This window comes from Molossus molossus, unplaced genomic scaffold (assembly GCF_014108415.1).
Source record: "Molossus molossus isolate mMolMol1 unplaced genomic scaffold, mMolMol1.p scaffold_m16_p_18, whole genome shotgun sequence".
Classification (NCBI taxonomy): domain Eukaryota; kingdom Metazoa; phylum Chordata; class Mammalia; order Chiroptera; family Molossidae; genus Molossus; species Molossus molossus.
In genome coordinates, this window is record NW_023425353.1 from 28,489,208 (window position 1) to 28,509,217 (window position 20,010).

At 39.2% G+C, this 20,010-nt stretch overlaps 2 protein-coding genes across 18 annotated transcripts in view; one reads left to right on the forward strand and one right to left on the reverse strand.

Annotated features, from left to right (window-relative positions):
- The window catches only part of NR2C2 (nuclear receptor subfamily 2 group C member 2), an 88,625-nt gene that overhangs the window by 40,461 nt on the left and 28,154 nt on the right, over positions 1–20,010 (reverse strand). For 5 of the 17 annotated variants that reach the window (XR_004960181.1, XR_004960182.1, XM_036267319.1 and 2 more), the window contains 2 exons: positions 5,232–5,279; positions 1,027–1,137 (listed from right to left, as the gene is read on the reverse strand). Coding sequence is in view for 15 of the 17 variants with exons in the window: in XM_036267313.1 (XP_036123206.1) it covers positions 1,027–1,137; positions 5,232–5,279 (159 nt within the window). In the remaining 2 variants the exon portion in view is untranslated. Of the gene's footprint in view, positions 1–1,026; positions 1,138–2,670; positions 2,786–5,231; positions 5,283–11,142; positions 11,287–20,010 lie in introns of those variants that run through there. The other 12 variants (XM_036267325.1, XM_036267320.1, XM_036267316.1 and 9 more) reach the window with 4 other exon arrangements.
- Positions 11,568–19,482, forward strand: LOC118633481 (non-histone chromosomal protein HMG-14-like). The gene is made up of 2 exons (XM_036267423.1): positions 11,568–11,583; positions 19,208–19,482. The coding sequence occupies exons 1-2, from the start codon at positions 11,568–11,570 to the stop codon at positions 19,480–19,482; spliced, it is 291 nt and encodes a 96-aa protein (XP_036123316.1).

Sequence of the window (20,010 nt, forward strand, 5' to 3'; positions counted from 1 at the left end):
GGCTACTTAGGGTATATTCCTAGAAGTGGGATCACTGGGTCAAATGGCAGTTCAATTTTTAATTTTTTGAGGAAACACCATACTGTTTTCCATAGTGGCTGCATCAGTCTGCATTTCCACCAGCAGTGTACTAGAGTCCCCTTTTCTCCACACCCTCACCAGCACTTGTTTTTTGATGATTTGTTGATGGCAGCCATTCTGACAGGTGTGAGGTGATACCTCATTGTTGTCCTTCTCTTTATTCATTGAGCCAGAGGCAGCTGTGTTTAGAGCCCTGGGGAAGACTAAACTTCCCAAAAGTGAATACTGATTAGTTAATAACAGCAATACTGGTAATAACAGTTGTTATATATAGATAATTAGTATATACTAAATATTAATATATTCCAGGCACTGTTCTAAGTACTTTATAAGCAATATACTATTGATTCCTCATAGTAACCTTATGAGGTAAGTATTATTATGATTGTTATTATGTACGTTTTCTAAATGAAACAAGTGAGGTGTTGAAAAGTTAATTTTCCAGGGTCAAAAAAGCTATAAAGCATGGTACTGGATCTGACTTCAAATGGGGGCCCACACTCTTAACCACTACGACATTTAACCTCTCAGTTGAATGTTCATAAGTAATAAAATAAAACTTCATTCCACTAGTTTTAAATAATAGTTTAGACTTTTATATTAAAAGTTAATTCAATAGCCCTGGCCAGGTAACTTGGTTGGCTGGAGGGTCGTTCCGTATACCAAAAGGGTGCAGGTTCTATTCTTGGTCAGGGCACATATAGGAGGCAACTCAATGATGTTTCTTTCTCTCTCTTTCTCTTCTCCCAACTTCCTCTCTAAAATCAATTAAAAAAACATATTCTTGGGTGAGAATTTTAAAAAAACTTAATTCAATAAATGTCAACTTCTTTAATTTTTTAAAGAATAAATAAATTTGTACTGTAGTTGGTGCCCAAGACACAACTCCTTAGTGAAACCTTTAGGCAAGTGGCTAGAAACAAATGGGACTGCTGATGCAGGTACCTGAATGCGCTGAGGTGAGGATACTGCAGAGTCAGTGGAGATTATCTGGATGCGAGGGGAGGGGCTGGTCATCCCTGGAGATTCCGGCCGTGAAGTCTGTGTACGTGGTACCTGTGGGCGAAAAGTAGGCTAGATCACAAGGGGGCTCAGAAGATGCCCAGTGGTGGCCTGAGGATCATGCTTTTCGCTTTCACAGTGGTTTTGAGTGATAAACTAGTGTAGTTCTAAAGTATGGACCCAGGGTGACAAAGGAACCAATGAGATTCTGATACAGGATGGCACAAAGAAAATACAATAATAAAATAGCTGTTTCTAATGTAAATGCAAGAAGAAAAACAAACAAATAGGAATTTTCAGGTCTGCTCTGCACAATTCCAATAGAATAAAAAGCTACCAAAATAACTTTTTAGAGATGATCTTTGAATTTTTTCACTATCTCCAAAGTCAGCTATAAAACATTCCTTTAGATGACAGTTTCTAGAAGGAATGCTCTAACAATACTATACAGGGGTGGGGAACGCCCGACCTGTGGGCAATAGTATAAGGCCCACAAAATCAATACTAGCTGACATCACACGCCTCACCAAATTAGCCTGACCAAATATAGAAGGCTAATTTTTAAGTTGATAATTTTGTATGGCCTGCAAATGATGTTATAAATATCCAAATGGCCCCTGGCAGAAAAAAGGTTGCCCACCCCTGTAATGGCAAACAAAACCAGCATGACACTGAAAACTACTGGGATTAGTACCTATGAAAGAGTCCTGACAACTTCCCAGCCCCACTGGAACAGGGCTGGGGAAAGCCCATCAGTAATACAAGGATCTGAAATTTAGTAAATACCCAACAAAGCAAGGCTCAAGGTTCTGAGGTCATATGGTACCTAAAGTGAGCAGATATTTTTCCTTGAATAAAAGTATATCATGAACCAATGCTTTAAAAATTCTTCCCAAAAATAAAAGAGAGAACACTCCAATTCATTTTGTGAGGCCAATATTACCCGATACTAAAACCAGACTGAAATATCACAAAAAAACTACAGACCAATATTTCTTATGAATACAAATGAAACAATTCTCAACAAAACATTATCAAACCAAACACAGATGCATATAAAGGATTACAAACCATGACAAAGTGGAATGTAATACTGGTTCAATATACGAAACAAACAATGTAATACTACACTAAAAGAATAAGACAAAAGCCACATTATAACCTTACTGGACATAGGAAAAGCATTTGATAAAATTCAATACCTTTCCATGGTAAAAATACTCAACTAACTATACTAGAAGGAAAGTTCTCAGCCAGATAAAGAGTAGACCTGGACAATAAGTTCCAGTAAATTTAGGTCAATTTCAGCTCTCAGAACAGTAGCAGCTATCTATTCTCCAACACCCCCCTGAAGCAGGCAGCTTGTGCACTGTGTGTTCCTGTAGCAGCCTGCACACAGCTTGTGGGAGTCAAGGTGGACCAAAAGGACCCTTGTCCTCCAGATACTGGGGATCTGTGCTCCAACTGCTGACTGCTGCTTCTGACCACAGAAGTGCAGAAAAGGAGGAGGAAGTCACTGTCAATGTACTTTCCCCTAATGTTGCAAGCTCTTCTTCCTTTAGCTGAAGTGACTTCCAGGGGACTTACAGGGCTAGGTTGCTTTTTCCTGCTTCCCCATTCTTCTCTTTTTCCTCTTTTGGGAGCCAGACATAGGACATTCAAAAGCAACTGCACATAAAGGAAAAACTAGAAACTGACTGTACATGCCTAGGGAAAAACACAGGTTTGAAAAGGCCTTAGAAGATCTTAAGTTTACATGTCAAAATAATCCTGGGCACAGAGACAACTGACAACAATGATGACGACAACAACAACAACACAGTAACAAAATCCGGCAAATGCTGGGAAAGGAAGAGAACTTGATTTCCAGAGTTATCACATTATTAGATTGAAATATACAGTTTTCAATAACAACAGAAAATCACAAGGCTTACAAAACAAAAAACAAACAAATAAAACCCAGGAAATTATGATCCATTCAAAGAAAAAAGATAAATCAATAGAAATTATCCCTGGAAAAGATAGGGTGTCAGATCTACATGACAACTTTCTAAATGATACTCAAAGAACTAAAGGAAGATGTGGAAAAAGTCAGAAACTGATGTATGAACAAAATGAAAACTTCATTAAAAACCTAAAAAGAGAGCCTGGCTAGTGTGGCTCAGTGGATTGAGTGTCCCTTGGACTGAGAGGTCCTGGTTCAAATCTAGGTTAGGGCACATGCCTGGGATGTGGGCTCAATCCCCAGTAGGGGTCGTGCAGGAGGCAGCCAATAGATGTTTCTCTCTCACATCGATGTTTCTATCTCTCTCTCTCTTCCTTTCTCTCTCTCTAAAAAACAAAACAAAACATATTTTTTTAAAAATTGGGAAGTAAATTGGTGGCTGCCTATGGCTGGGGGTATAGGGAATTGTGGGTGGGTGGGGATGGGATAGCTCAAAGATTAAGTTATCTTTGGGATAATGAAAAATGTTCTGGAGCTAGATAGTGGTGATGGCTGCATAACTTTATAAATGTATCAAAGCCACAGAATTGTACAATTTAAATAGGTAAGTTGTATGGTATATGAATTATATCTTAATAAAGCTCTTAACATTAAAAAAAAAAAAAAGAATGAACAAATAAATTTAGAATCCAAGGTGTAAGCAGTCAGGACAGAGGCCATCTTTAGGGAGGGCAGGAAATTCTATTCTGTTCTTAACCTGGGTGGTGGTTTTTTTTTTTCTCCCTCACCTGAGGGCATTTTTTCCAGATAGAGTGGAAGGGGGGGGGGGGGGAGAAACATCGATGTGAAGGGAACACATCAAGTGGTTGCCACCTGCACGACCCAACCAGAGCCGGGGACAAACTGCAACCGAGGTACGTACCCTTAGCAGGAACTGAACCCGGGTCTCTCTGGACCATAGGTCAAAGCTCTAACCGCTGAGCCAAACAGGCCAGGGCTTCGTGGTGTTTTTAACCATGGGAATGTTCTCTCTGATAATTCAGAGTGTTATATATACCTACGAATTGTGAACTTATGTATCTTATACTATCATAAAAAGTTTATTTGAAAAAATATATTAAAAATATTCCACAGGACTCAAAGGAACTTTCTAAACAGTAAGCCAAAAATGACCTTGTCCATGCTTTATTTGAACCTGCTGAGCCTTGACCCTTGCCACCCTGGAGCTGTGTGCTGGGTACACAGAGCATTCAAAAGTGGCCTTGCCTTCAAGTATCTGGGGGTGGGTGGAGTGGGGTGGGGATGGATGGCTACAAGGGAAAAAGTGTGGGTTGGGCACTGACACTATCTGCCAGGTTGCAACCCTGCCTGAGCTACAGTTTAATCTTCTTGGAGCTACAGTTTAATCTCCCTGGATTCTGGCTCCCTCACCTGTTAAGGGATACACTTGCAAATTTTATGTTTCCTTTTATATGAGAAGCACAAAACCCTGAACAAATATGCCTGAGAGGGAGCATAAGTGATGTTGGCAAAGCCCTGCAGCTCTGTAATAAATGTAGACTGGGTAAACAGCATAAATACTCCTGGGTTCAGCAAAGGGATGCTTAATTCTGGAAATGACAGCTTAATGGGAAAATACTTGGGATCCCCTACTCCTGTGGTCTTTAGAGAGAAGTGTTCTAGTTGACCAGGGGCAGTTTTGATATGATCTGGCTTGATGGAAAAGTGATGCTATGATGGGACCTCTCAAAAATTCTTTCAACTGTGTAGATTAGAGCCTAATATTATGAATAGACATTAAGGTGATAAATTATTTTTTTTCCAGAAGCATTTTGTTGAATATCACTTAACACAGTGATAAAAAGTTAATTTGGTAACAGGACATAAAAATATTAGATACAGCCTTGGCCAGGTTTCTCAGTTGGTTGGAGCACCATCTTATACATCATAAGGTTGTAGGTTCAATCTCTGGTCCGGGCGTGTATGGAAGGCAACCAACTAATGTTTCCCTCTCACACTGATATTTCTTTCTCTCTTCTCCCCTCCCTCCTTCCCTCCTCTTTCTGAACATAAACTCGGGTGAGGATTTAAACAAACAAACAAACAAACAAACAAACAAACAAAACAATATACATTATATATAGAAAACATTAGATGCCTTTCTGACTATTTGAAACGTCTGCTTTCCTTTTTTCCTGCTTACCTTTCCAGTGCCTGATGACAGTCTTAGCCTACTTTCTACTCCTTCAACCTGCTCAAGATGCAAAGGACATGAATCTTTTAGTTCACACTGAAGTATAAATGCCCACCGAGATGTGTGTTATACACTGGCCAGAGTACTTGCACTGTGACCAGAAAACTGCTAGTCCAAAGAACTCAATTAAACCATGAACCAGCTGGGTATAAAAGTATGTTTAGACACAGGTCTTCAAGGCATGGTCTCTGACTCATGCTTAAAGGGTAAAATCAGCTGTACCATTCACATTCCTTTTAAAGTTAACCATGCTTACCCAAAACACAAATGTTTACTGTCTAAAGATAATTTTAATAAAAACCCCGTTCCTCTGGCCAGCCTTTCCTGATCCCACTCTGGGCTCCCAGCACTTCTGCATCATAGCACTCTCCCCAGAGCACTTACTGTAGCTGCCTGTTGAAGCCTACCTCGGAGAGCAGGAGGGTACATTTCCTATTTCTTCTTTCATTCCCAAAGCCAGGCACATATTAGGCCCACAATGACTACTTAATGAGTGAACACTTTTAAACTTTAGGAATAAATAAGAAGTCTTTTTTACCATACTCAATCCTGGGACTCTGCCTAGCCCTTTCTTTGTTTCACTCTACTCTTATGCCTGTCTGCTAATTAGACATCCTGCAGGTACTGCACAATATCTGCCTTGGAAGTTTATTATATAAACCAAGGAATACTGGCTTCCACTGACATGCCTGGGTTTATAAGGCTGACAGGAAAGTTCACACATTTACAGTGTGGAATGAGAACCTTCTCTACTCCAACATAATATAACATTGCCTTGGCAGCATTTTTAAAGAAATAATTCTTAGGAAAATTTTCTGTGGTTTACATGCAGTCATTGCTAAAAGATGAACATCTAGATTGAAGAGAATGCTCACAGTTAGAACTGGGCTAATTAGCAAATATTAAGAGTTTCTACCCTTGAAGGAGACACAGATTTTTTGGACTAGACACAATACATATAAAATTTAAAAAATTAAATTGACAACTGAACTTCATCAAAATTGGAATTCTGTTTTCAAATGATATCCTCATGAAAATAAAAAGGTAAGCCACAGACTGGAAAAAAATATAACGACATAAGACCTGTACCCAGAAGCAAAAAATAAAAAGTGTTTCTAAACTGTGATTTATTCTGGGTTTTTGCTGCAACATTCCCATGGGTTATTAATAGGGCATCAAGGTTCACACCCTGTGAAAAAAATAGATCACAGCACACCTAATATGTTACAAACACCAATCAGAAACTTCCGGCTTCTCCTCAACATTCTCAGTGTAAAAATAAACAATGTAAATGCCTAAGTGGATAAAGGGTTTCAGGCAGGGGACACCTCCAGTCTGAATTGAAATGTATCACATCCTCCTTTTATTTTTATTTCAAAGAACCATTAAATAATAAGTGTAGTGAAAGGTCAATGGGCAAAGCGTTAACCCCTCTTTGTGCTGCAACTTGAATCACAGAGAGAAGCAGCCACAGGAAGCTGCTGGTCTTTCAACTACTTACCTCTTACCTCACCACAAAGAGGATTAAAACCATATAATGCCCATGTGCCTCATTCCTAAAGAATTACTTCTCTCTCTCTCTCTCTCTTCTTAATCCTCACCCAAGGATATTTTTTTATTGATTTTTAGATAGAGTGGAAGGGAAGGAGGGAGGGAGGGAGGGGAGAGGGGAGAGAGAGAGAGAGAGAGAGAGAGAGAGAGAGAGAGACCGACCAATGTGAGAGAGACACATCAATTGGTTGTCTCCCACATGACCCGGGCCAGGAATCAAACCTGCAACCCAGGTACCTGCCCTTGGCTGAGAATTGAACCTGGGACCTTTCGGTCCTCGGGCCAACAATCTAATTAATAAACCAAACCACCCAGGGCAAGAATTACTTCTCTTGATGACTAGTAAGTCCAGCTCTTCTTTATTAGTATAAAGTCAACAAAAGAATCAAAGTTGAGTATTATAAATCAGCTTCATTTATATCAAAATTTATTAACCAGTTCTTCAATTTTGCAGGTGATAATATGTTTAAAAAGATGAAACTACAGCACAGCTGGTGTGGCTCAGTGACTCAGTGTCAACCCATGCACCAAGATGTTGCTGGTTGGATTCCCAGCCAGGGCACATGCCCAGGTTGTAGGCCAGGTCCCCAGTTGGGGGCATGTAGGATGTGGCCAACTGATGTTCTCTCTCACAGATGTTTCTATCTCTCTCTCCCTCTCCTTCTTCTCTCTCCAAAATCAATAAAGAAAACAACAAAAAAACCCTAAATGTAATGGCACAAAAACGAAGATCCAAAGTCAACAAGCAGTATCTACAATTATGTAAAAAAATGAGGTGTTTAACAGCAACATGGTTCACAAACTCTTTGTTCATAGCAGATTAATCTGCTGAAAACAATAATAAATAAGCAAATGGCTTTTGTCCCACCTGAATTTACCCAGTGTACTCAAATGTAAGTGGCTATAAAGAAATAATTTGCTAGGTGCTAAGCATAGCAGAAAATGAACTCCTTCAAATAGGTGTCTAAATCCACTGCTCCTTTACCAACTACTCTAAAAACAAGTACTTGTGAAATACACTGCATTACAATGAGGCTTCCCTACAGAAACAGAATGAAAAAAGGCTTCAATATCAGACTTGTTTTCTTCAGGACCCTTATACATACCATGCTAATGAATCCCTGCAGCTTTATTTACACTTTTCCTCAGCAAATTCCCAGGCCAAGAGTCAAACCCAAATGGCCAGGGGTTGGTTGGGGGAACTCACAGGCATTTGCTTCCAAACTGTCACTACAGATTTCATTCACCAAAACCAGACAGAGCTGTTTAAAGATGCCCTTTCCATGACCCTTCTCTGCTGAAGGTCAAGTACACTATCACTCCCTGTAACTAAGGAAGCAAAATCGACATGTTCCTGCTGTTTCACCAGCTGCTGAAGCAGTCTGTCTAATAATATGATTAATTGCTTCTAGGGAAGATACATTTTGCTTTACAAAGTTCTCCCTTCAGCCTTTGCTAAATGCCCCCCAACCCCTTCCACTTAAAGACCACTTTTTCTGAACTGAGAGCCTACAAGAATGGTACCATGTAGTCCAACCATTCAAAATAGTTTTAAAACTTAAGGGGTAGAGGGAAGATTTGGAGAACTCAGAAATACCACATCCTGCACACATTGTTTTCAACTTCACAGTATATTAAGCCAATATTTTTTAAAGCAAATTCCTTGTTCATTCAAAGGGAAGGCAACAACCTAACAGTCTGTGTTACACATAAAAAACACCCACAAGAATAACAGCACTGGGCTCATTTAACAAACATTTGACTACATCCACTCAGCATGTGAATACAGGTCAGAGTTCTAGCCTCTGTAGCCTCCCATTCTGGCAGGCCAGGATGAGCACAGGCATTTAGTGCAAAGACAGCACTGTAACAGGCCATAGAATGGCTTCAAGTCTAAGCCTCACCCTTCTAGCAAGGCCAGAGAGGAAAGGGAACTCCTGTGGTTACAGTGAATTCAAGGTGGGGCTGGAACTAATACCCAGATTCCCTGGCTGCCAGTCAACAGCACCTGCCAATAAAGCCAACCTGTAGCCTCCTGTCTGACAGGGAGACTCATCTGTTGTTAACACCTGGACAAACAATTAACACTAAGCAAATAATGGTCAGTCACCAAAAAACGAAAGTCTGGGGAAGGGTGGGAAGAAAGTGGTTTTATGTATATTTACTTTTATGTAGGATGGGGGAGTTTAGAGAGGAAGGAAACTAAAATAATAAGTTCTTCACACTGTTACAAGTTTGTATGAGTAGTAACTTAAACAGTCTGAGAGAATATGTCATCCATTTTTCAAATTCTAGCACAAACCTAAACACCCAACCCCAAAGGAAAAAATCAAGAGGAGAAAACGATCATTTTCCTTTTAAAAGGGTGAATACAGCCCCCTCCACCTCAACTATTTCAAGTTCTAAGGAACGTAACCCTCTATTCACTAAGTACAGCCAGTAAATGATGTATAAAAGGAAAGATTAATCCAAGTAAACAAAAGCTTCAAGGTCCAATTGTTGAGGTCAATAGGTCTGCTCCTCTTATCATAAAAATTTGTTCATACCCTATGACCTGTTAATTCTACTTCTGGGAATCCAGCTTACACAAATTATCCTAAATACAGAAATGGCTTTATCAGTTTGTGGTCCTAAATTATTTTTCTAGGGAACATAGAAATTCCCTCTCCCAGGGAATCCATATGAGGCAGAGCCTACTTCTAATTGTAGAAGCAGAAAATGCCAGGTACTTGCAGGTCTGGTGTCCCTTGGAGAGCAGGAGGGCAATCAGCTGCACGAGCCGGAGACTGGCAGCAGGAGTGTCAGCTAGGACAGGGGTCTCAAGGTCTGTGCCATTCTTACTAAATGTTATTTCTCCCTAATGTCAATATGTAGCACAGTATTTTGCAGATGCAACTGTAAACAGGATGAACTGACAGGAATTCAACAGGATAAATGTGGCCAAGAAATCGATCAACATGTAATTAACCAAATAGTGTATATAAGCAATGTCCAAATCTTCCTTCAGGAAGGCAGAGCTTTGGATATGAATCCTGTTTCCTTTACTTGTTAAAGTAAATAAAACTACCTTGCAACAACAACATCTTGTTTTTGAATAGAGTACCCCAAGTGGTGAACCCTTTGATTTCACTTTTTTTTTAATCCTCACCTGAGGACATTTTTTTTTTTTTTGCACTTATCTTCAGATAGAGTAGAAGGGAGAGAGGGGAAAGAGAGAGAGAAACATCGAGTGGTTGCCACCCATACAACCCCAACCGGGGCTGGTGAAAAACTGCAACCGAGGTACATGCCCTTAGTGGGAACTGAACCTGGGATTCTCTGGTCCACAGGCTAATGCTCCCACCACTGAGCCAAACCAGCCAGGACCCTTTGATTTCAGTTAACAAGAGCCCCATGTTTGGACTTGGCAGTGTGGTATGCATCTACAGCTTTACCAGACAGGCACTTCAGTGAGATCTGGGTATAGTTCCTAGCTACAAAGCTATTATTTATCCAGCCCTCCTGCTAACTATCAAGTTGTCCATCCATCCATCTTCACATATATTTTAACTCAAATGTTTTTTTAAGAATCCCATTTCTGTTTAATTTTTTAAAAATATTTTTATTGACTTTTTTAGAGAGAGAAAAAAGGAGGAGGCATTGATGGGCTGCCTCTTACATATGCTCTACTGGGGATCAAGCTAGCAACCTGGGCATGTGCCCTGACTGGAAATCAAACCTGTGACCTTTTAGGTGCACGAGATTGATGCCCCACTGAGCCACATTAGCCAGAGCTAAATATATATATTTTCTAGTTTATTGATTTTAAAGAGAAAAGACGGAGGAAAGAGAGAGGAAAAGGAAACATCGATTTATTGTTCCACATATTTATGCATTCACTGGTTGCTTCTTGTATATGCCCTGTCCGGAGATCTAACCTGAAACCTTGGCATACTGGGACGATGCTCTAACCAACTGAGCTACCAGGCCAGGGCAAGAATCTTATTTCTGTTTAAATCATAAACAGCTGGGTTACAATCAGGCCCTTTGGTCAAGCGTAAGTTTATCAGTGTTAATTTGTAATAGAGAAAGGTCAGAAGCAACTTTAATGTTTCATACTAGGAGGTAGGTTAGTAAATTATATTATGCTCTCTCTCTCTTCTTTTAATCCTCACCCGAAGACATTTTTGCATTTATCTTCAGATAGAGCAGGAAGGAGAGAGGGAGGAAGACAGAGAGAGAAACATCGATGTGAGAGAGACAAATCAACTGGTCGCCACCCACACGACCCCATCAGGGACTAGGGACAAACCACAAACGAGGTACGTGCCGTTAGCGGGAACCAAAGCCAGGACTCTCTGGTCCGCAGGCCGATGCTCTAACCGCTGAACCAAACCAGCCAGGGGTAATATTGTCTCTTGATATAAAATTACGTAGCTATGAAAAAGGATGGCCATGCAGGTTATGGAGAAATCTGTGGAAAAATAATTACATTTATTCTGTGAAATAATGAACACTAAGTTGTATGCACACTATGATTACAATGGGATGATATACCTATGGCAAAAAAGACCAAAACTGAGTATGTTTATTTATTTAGTAAAGAAATCTTAATACTGACTGTTTACTATATTCCAGGCACTATTTTAGACACTGGGAACACAACAGTGAATGAAACAATCCTCCTTTCTTGCAATTTACATTCTAGTGTAATAAATAACAGGTAAATATGTTTGTTAGATCGTGATAAGCATCATGGAGAAAACTAAAAGTAAGGAGAATAAAGACCGAAAGAAGCCCTGGCGATTTTGCTCAGTGGTTAGAGCGTCGGCCCGCAGACCAGAGCAGCGGGTTTGATTTCGGTCAAGGGCACATACCTCAGTTGCGGTTCATCCCTGGCCCTGGTTGGGGTTGGTCGGGAGGCAACCAGTCAATATGTCTCTCTCACATTGATGTTTCTCTCTCTCTCTCCCACTCTATCTGAAGATAAATAGAAAAATATCCTGGGGTGCACCCTGGCCTGTTTGGCTCAGCGGTTAGAGCGTTGGTGCACAGACTGGAAAGTCCCGGGTTCGGTTCCCGCTAAGGGCACATACCTCAGTTGCAGTTTGTCCCTGTCCCAGGTTGGGGTTGTGTGGGTGGCAACCACTCGATGTGTCTCTCTCACATCGATGTTTCTCTCTCTCTCTTCCTCTACTTGAAGATAAATGCAAAAATGTCCTTGGGTGAGGATAAAATATATATATATATATCTCCCCTCAGGTGAGGATTAAAAAAAAAGAGTGAAAGAAGTAGAGGTGGAAATGGTTACTTTACATGGGGAGGTGATAAGGTAATAGCGATAGATCTATTAAAATGGTGGAAATAGGGCTTCTCCTTTTTAAATTTTTCAGAATGTTACATCACTTTTATATAATAATTAAAAAAAATTTTAAATATGTTTTTATTGATTTTTTTCAGAGAGAGAGGAAGGGAGAGAGAGAGATAGAAACATCGATTGAGAGAGAAACATTGACCAGCTGCCTCCTGCATGCCCCATATTGGCGATTCAGCCCACAATCCAGGCATGTACCCTGACTGGGAATTGAACCGGGACCAATCAATCCATGGGACGATGCTCAACCCACTAAGCCACACAGGCAGGGCAATAAATTTTTTTAAATGTTTCCAAAAACAAAGTTACCTTTTAAAACCAGCAAATATCGCTAGAAATTGGTATCATGAGTAATCTTATTTTCAACTCAAGTCTGAAATAATGGGTGTTCCTTATACTTTTCCTCATTTCTAAAAGAAAAATTCCTCTTCTGTCTATCCAAGAAAAAACCTGGAAATCTTTTTTTTTTGTAAGATGAGATAAAACTCTACCGTGAAAAATAATTCTCAGTCTCATTGCCCTCCTTGCTTATTAAAGAAATGCTACTAATGATATTTTAAAAATAGGCTATGTTTCTACAACTACATATCTAAACTGTTAGGTACACTCAGAATGTCAGCTCCTATTTGGGTGGCTTTGGACAAATCCCTTAATTGTTCTAAGCCTCTAATTACTCCTCTGTGAAACTAAAGTTATCTCTTATCTCAAAGCATATTATGATGATTAAATAAGGCAATAAATATAAAGTGCAATGTACAGGGGCTGGCAAAAGTAGGTTTACAGTTGTGAGTATTTGAAACAGTTTATTCTTGTATTAATATTATTAATTATTGTATTATTTGTATTATAATTATAAATCTACTTTTACCCTTCCCTGTATTATTTAAATACAGAGCATTCCTATTATAATTTCCCTGAGGAAATCAAGTATAGTAGTAAACCTATGACCCTGAGTAAAATGTTATTTCTTCCTATAACAGATGTTTAGTTTTTATGTGGGCTTTTTTTTAGGGGGGTGGGGGCAAAATGGTTTTGTTTCTAATTCTCTATTTCCTAAGACCAATCAAAGGATATGGTCTTCAAAGTCTTCTAAATGTATCAGGCAGGCCCTGCCTGGCTGGTGTGGCTCAGTGTTTAGAGTATCGGCCCATATACTGAAGGGTCGTGGGTTCGATTCTCGGTCAAGGGCATGTACCTGTGTTGCAGGTTTGATCCCTGGCCCTGGTCAGAGCAAGTGTGGGAGGCAATTAATCAACAAATCTCTCTCACATCAATGTTTCTGTGTCTCTCCCCTCTCTCCGTCCCTCACTTCTACTCTCTCTAAAAATCAATAGAAAAAAATATCCTTGGGTAAGGATTAACAAAAAAACTATCAGTCACTAAAGGTATGTATCTCAAATTAAGTGAGATTTTTTTGTTGTTAATTCTCACTTGAAGATATTTTTCCACTGATTCTGAGAGAGAGTAGAAAGGAGGGAGGAAGGGAGAAAAGAAGGGAAGGAGGGAGAGAAAGAGAAAGAAAGAGAGAGAGAGAGAGAGAGAGAGAGACATCAATGTGAGAGAGACACAGCGATTGGTTGCCACTCGCACAACCCCAATTGGGACCAGGGATCAAAGCTGCAACCCATGATCGTACCCATGATCCTTTAGCCCTCAGATTGATGCTCCAACTGCTGAGCCAAACCAGCCAGGGCTGCAGTGAGATTTTTAAGATGTTTTTCTGTGACAGATCATCACTATTCTGTCCCAAGATATACCATAGGAAATTATTTTGGTAAAGCCCTTTAACAAGGACATCACATTTCCTCATTTTCTCCTTTTTGATAATTCCTCTTGTGAACTCTTTTTTTTCTTATCATGTTACAAATAAGTCTAGTCTTACCTATTCTAACACTAATTTTATTCCAGTTCCACTTTTTATATTTCATCAACAAAATAACTTCATCTTCTTACTACTCTTTTGTTTGTTTTCATCCTCAACCAAGGACATTCTTCCATTTTTTGTATAGATGAGTGGCAGGGAGAGAGAGAGAGAGAAACATCGACGTGAAAGGGACACATCGAGTGGCTGCCACCCACACGACCAACCAGGGCCGGGACAAACTGCAACCGAGGTACATGCCCTTAGCGGGAACCAAACCTGGGTCTCTCTGGACCGCAGGCCGATGCTCTAACCGCAGAGCCAAACCAGCCAGGGCTTCTTACTACTCTTAAAGTCATAGCTTATTTAAGTATGTACAATCATCTGACTTTTCCATTGTATTTTCTATGAGAGCTGTTTCTGATCATTTACATAAATACACATTACTTTATAATAAACTGCTTTCCTTTTATTTCTCCTGCATATAGTTATTGTACTATATTGACTTTTAGAACTTATTTGTGTTTGAATGGTTATATTTCCCAAGAACACTATTTTGGTGTAGTGAAAGGGTCATTAGAAAATACTACAGCCAGGCCAGTATGGCTCAGTGGTTGAGCACTGACGCAAGCACCAGGAGGTCACCGGTTCGAGTCCCGGTCAGGGCACATGCCCAGGTTGTAGGCCAAATCCCCAGTGCAGGGCATGCAGGAGGCGGCCAATCGACGTTCTCGCTCATCGATGTTTCTATCTCTCTCTCCTTCTCCCTTCCTTTCTCTCTCTAAAATCAATAAAGAAAAAATAAATAAAAAATACTACAATAGCCTAGCTGGTTTGACTCAGTGGTTAGAGCATCAGCCCACAGACCAAAGAGTCGTGGGTTCAAGTCCAGTCAAAGACACGTGCCTTGGTTGCAGTTTGGTCCCCAGCCCTGGTTGGGGTCATGTGGGAGGCAACCAATCGATGTGTCTCTCTCACATTGGTGTTTCTCTCTCTTTCTCTCTCTGTCTCCCCCTCCCTCCCATTTAAATGGAAAAATATCCTCGGGTGAGGATTTAAAAAAATTAAAAATACTGCAATAGCCCTGGCCAGTTTGGCTTAGCAATAAGAGGTTGGCCTGTGGATCAAAGGGTTGTGGGTTCAATTCCCAGTTAAGGCACATACCTGAATTGCAGGTTTGAACCCTGGCCCTGGTCAGGGTCATGCAGAAGGCAACCGATTGATGTCTCTCTTACATCGATGTTTCTTTCTCTCTCCCTCCCTTCCATTCTATCTAAAAAATCAATGGAAAAATATCCTCAGGTAAGTAATAATAACAAAATAATACAAAGTAATAATAACAACAAAATAAAACAATAAAAAGGAGGCACTGGTTCCAAAGGAACTGAAACCCCTAAAAGGGTCACAAAAGCCGTGGCCAGTTTGGTTCAGAGGTTAGAGCGTCAGCCTGCAGTCCAGAGAGACCTGGGTTCGGTTCCAGCTAAGGGCATGTACCTCGGTTGCAGTTTGTCCCCGGCCCTGGTTGGTCATGCGGGTGGCAGCCACTCGATGTGTCCCTTTCACGTCGATGTTTTTCTCTCTCTCTCTCTTCCTCTCTCTCCCTCCCACTCTATCTGAACAAAAAATGGAAAAATGTCCTCGGGTGAGGATTAAAAAAAAAAAGGGTCACACAATATGTACGCAATAAATGCTTGCTGAATAAACCATTGACCTCATCAACGGTCCAGCTACTTCTTGCATATAAGGCTGTATGATTGCTAAAAAATCCATTAAAAAGATAAAAAGCAAAACTTTGAAAGATAAAATTCAACCCAGATAGCTTTTTATTCAGCAATTCTACTTATAGTCTAGAGAAATATTCTCACATATAAGCCCAAGGAGTCATCATATACAAAGATGTTTGTTGTAAATAAAAAAAAAAAAAAAAAAAAACCCAAAGATGTTTGTTGTAGCACTATTTATGTTCAAGAAAGTTTAGAATAAACTTAAACGTGCTTCTATAGTAAAGTGGCTAAATAAATATACCTCCAATCTACGTAATACTATATTATAGTAAAAATAACTTTGTATAGTGTGATTCCATTTACATTAAATTTTAAAACGTATATTTTTCTATACTTACATAAACATGAACATAAATACTTAGGAAAGCAACACACCAAACTAAAAGTAAACAAATTTCAAAGAATTGGTATCATACAAACCAGATTTTCTGATTATACTGTGATTAAGTTAAAAAACAAAAAGAGAATTATAAAGGTAAAACCTGGAGTTATAAAACTTCCAGAGAAAACACAGGAGAAAATCTTTGTGACATTAGGTTATGTAAAGATTTAAAAATATGACATCAAAAGTATGATTCAGAAAATAGAAAACTGATAGACTTCATCAAAGTTAAAAAAAAAAATGCTCTTCAAAAGATACTGTTAAGAGGAGGAAAAGATAGGTCTCAGGCTGGGAGGAAATATTTGGAAACCATGTATCTGATAAAGGACACCTATCCAGAATATATAAATAACTCAAAATTCAATGAAAGCAAACAACTCAATTTAAAAAATAGGCAAATTGTTTAACAGACACTTCATGAAAGATGATATACATGGATGGCAAATAAGCATATATAAAGATGCTCAACATCATCAGTCATTAGAGAAATGCAAATTAAAACCACAATGAAGCCCAACCAGTGTGGCTCAATCCCATGGATTGAGCACTGTCCCATGGACTGAGAAGTCCTGGTTTGATTCCCAGTCAGGGCACATGCCTGGGTTGTGGGTTCGATCTCCAGTGGAGAATGTGCAGGAGGCAGCCGATCGATGTCTCTGTCTCACATTGATGTTTCTCTCTCTCTCTCTCTCTCTCTCCCCCAAAAAAAAAATCAATAAAAACATATTTAAAAAAATAAAAAAACTGATCACATCAAGGACACAGAGCAACTAGAGCTTCTGTACACTGCTGGTAGAAATATATATAACTTTGAAAAACTTTCTGGCAGTTTCTTAAAAATTACCATGTGACCCAGCAAATCCACACCTAGGGTATCTACCCAAGAGAAATAAAAGTATGTATTCTCACAAACACTTACGCAATGTTCATAGCGTCTTTAGTTGTAATAGTAAAATAAAAATGACCAAGTGTCCATCAATGGGAAAATGGATATAAAAGAAATTGTATATCCATACAATCGATTACTACCATAAAAAGGAAATGAACTACTGACACATACAATAACATGGATGAGTCACGTTATTGACAAAATAATTATATGCTATAATTATAGCAAAATAATTATGCTAAATGAAAGAAGCCAGACTAAAAAGGGGTATATAATGTATGATTCCTTTCATAGAAAATGCAAAATAAACTAAAATGATAGGAAGATAACCACTGGTGGCTAAAGCTATACTCAGAAGACAATATATGGTCGTCAAATGCTTATATTAGAAAAAAAGAAAGGCTGTAAAATCAACAAGTTAAGATCCATCCTAAGAATTTAGAAAAAGTATACCAAGATAAGTGTCAAGAAAGTAGAAGAAAAAATAAACACAGAAATTAATTGGAGATAAGACAACTCTGATGAAACTAATCTAGGGAAAAAAGAGATGACAAATATTAGGAATGAAAAGAGGCTATAACTAGAGATGTTTAAGCATTAAAAAATAAAGTTATTCTGAAAGTTATACACCAATATATTAAAAAATTTGGGCAAAACAGATAAATTCTTAGAAAAAAGTGTAACATTAAAACAGTCAATTGCAAATAAAATATCTGACTAGTCCTTTAACTATTAAAAAAATTAAATCAGTAGCCCTGGCCGGTTTGGCTCAGCGGTTAGAGCGTCGGCCTGCAGTCCAGAGAGACCCAGGTTCGGTTCCTGCTAAAGGCATGTACCTCAGTTGCAGTTTGGCCCTGGCCCTGGTTGGGTTGTGAGGGTGGCAACCACTTGATGTGTCCCTTTCACATCGATGTCTCTCCCCCCCCCCCCATTTGAACAAAATATAAAAAAAAAATTAAATCAGTAGTTAAAAATTTTTCTGAGCCCAAATAGTTTTACTCGTGAGTTCTACAAGCATGCAAGGACCAAATAATTCCAATTAATATAAATCACTACAGAAAGTCACAAAGGCAGGAACCTTCTCCCAATTCATTTTATAAAGCTAGTATAATATTGATACCAAAACATAAAAAAAAATTAAAAGTAAACAAAACAAAATGACAAAAAAAATTAAGTCAATCTTACGCATGAACAGATGAAAAATTCCTAAACAAAATGTTAGCAAGCTGAATTCTAAAATGTGTGTGTATAAATCATGATTGTTAAGATTAACCCCAGAACAAGAGGTATTTAACATTACAAAATCAATTTAATGTACATTAACTGATCAAAAGAGAGAAATTATATACGATCATCTCAGCAGATGCTCAGTTTGATAAAATCCAGCATCTACTGAATAAAACAACTTTTCTTTGAACTAGGAAAAGAATAAAGGCTAATATCAAAATCTAACAGTGAATACCTAATAGTGAATTGTTGAAAGCATTCCTTCTAAGGTGACAAAAACCACAGCTTTAAAATGAACAACAATAAAAATACTGGCAACAAGGCATATATCTCTCAGGTAACCGAAGAATTCTTGCCTGGAAAAACGTAATGGCTCCAGAAAAGAAACATCTAGATAGTGACATCTCGGGAAGACCCAAACAAAATGTGTGGGTGCTTATGTAGTCACCTCAAATTAAAGTCATACCAAACTAGCTGACAAGTCTTACTCATGTACAAAAAACTTTTTTTTTGTTTTCAGTTTTAAGTGCTTCATTCTTAAAATGTGAACCAACAACAAATAGATCATTAGCCATTTGAGGAAAAGCTTCCATCTGAAAGAAACTAAAAGACATTTGAATAAAACAGCAATTATGTAAGAAGCAAAGGAAAATGAAAAAGAGCAACCTCTCCCCCACCCAATACCTGCAGTGAACATCCTCACAGAAATAGGACAAGCTATTCATCCATCAGACAAAAAAATCTGTCATATGGTTCCAGCTGGTTGGTTCTCCCACTGCCCCAGCAACTGGTTTGGGCAGCACCAGCCTCCAGGTAGGCTCCCTCACCCTGCCCCCGCGCTGACCCTTGTCCATGCCACCACCATGCCCAATGGAAAGTCAGCTCCGAGGAAGGAGCAGGGGCGGAGAAGCCCAAGAGATCAGTGAGAATGTCAGCTAAACCTGCTCATGCCAAAGTGGAAACAAGCCAAAAAAAAAAAAAAAAGCAGCAGAAAAGGATAACTTCAGACAAAAAAGTACAAATAAAAGGGAAAAGGGGAGCCAAAGCAGCTAAACAAGAAACTAAAAGTTTACCTTCAGAAAACGAAGGAACTAAAAACAAGGCAAGTCCAGCCTCTGATGAAGCAGGAGAGAAAGAAGGCATGTCTGATTAGTAACACACACCCGTTCTTTTCAGTGGTCTTTTTCTCCTTTCTTATTACACGGAGAGGGATATTTTTATAAATTATTCTGTTGCAAATTTTTTAGTAGCTCTAGAAACACTTTTAAGAATGGGAGAACAGCCCAGCCGTTGTGGTTCAGTGGTTGAGCATTAACCCACGCACTAGGAGGTCACTGGTTCAGTTCCCGGTGGGGGCACATGCCCCTGTTGTGGGCCTGGTCCCCAGTGGGGGGGGGGGGCATGCAGGAGGTGGCCAATCAATGTTCTTTCTCATTGATGTTTCTAACTCTCCCTCTCCCTAAAACTCAATAAAGAAGAAGAAAAAAAAAGAATGAGGGAATATCACCTTAATCCATTTTGGAAGTGTAAAAAAATATTTTTGAGATTGAAATCATTTGCTGATTGTTTACTTTTTTTTTTTTTTTTTTTTAATCCTCACCCGAGGACATTTCTCCATTTTTTGTACAGATAGAGTGGGAGGGAGAGAGAGGAAGAGAGAGAGAGAGAGAAACATCGATGT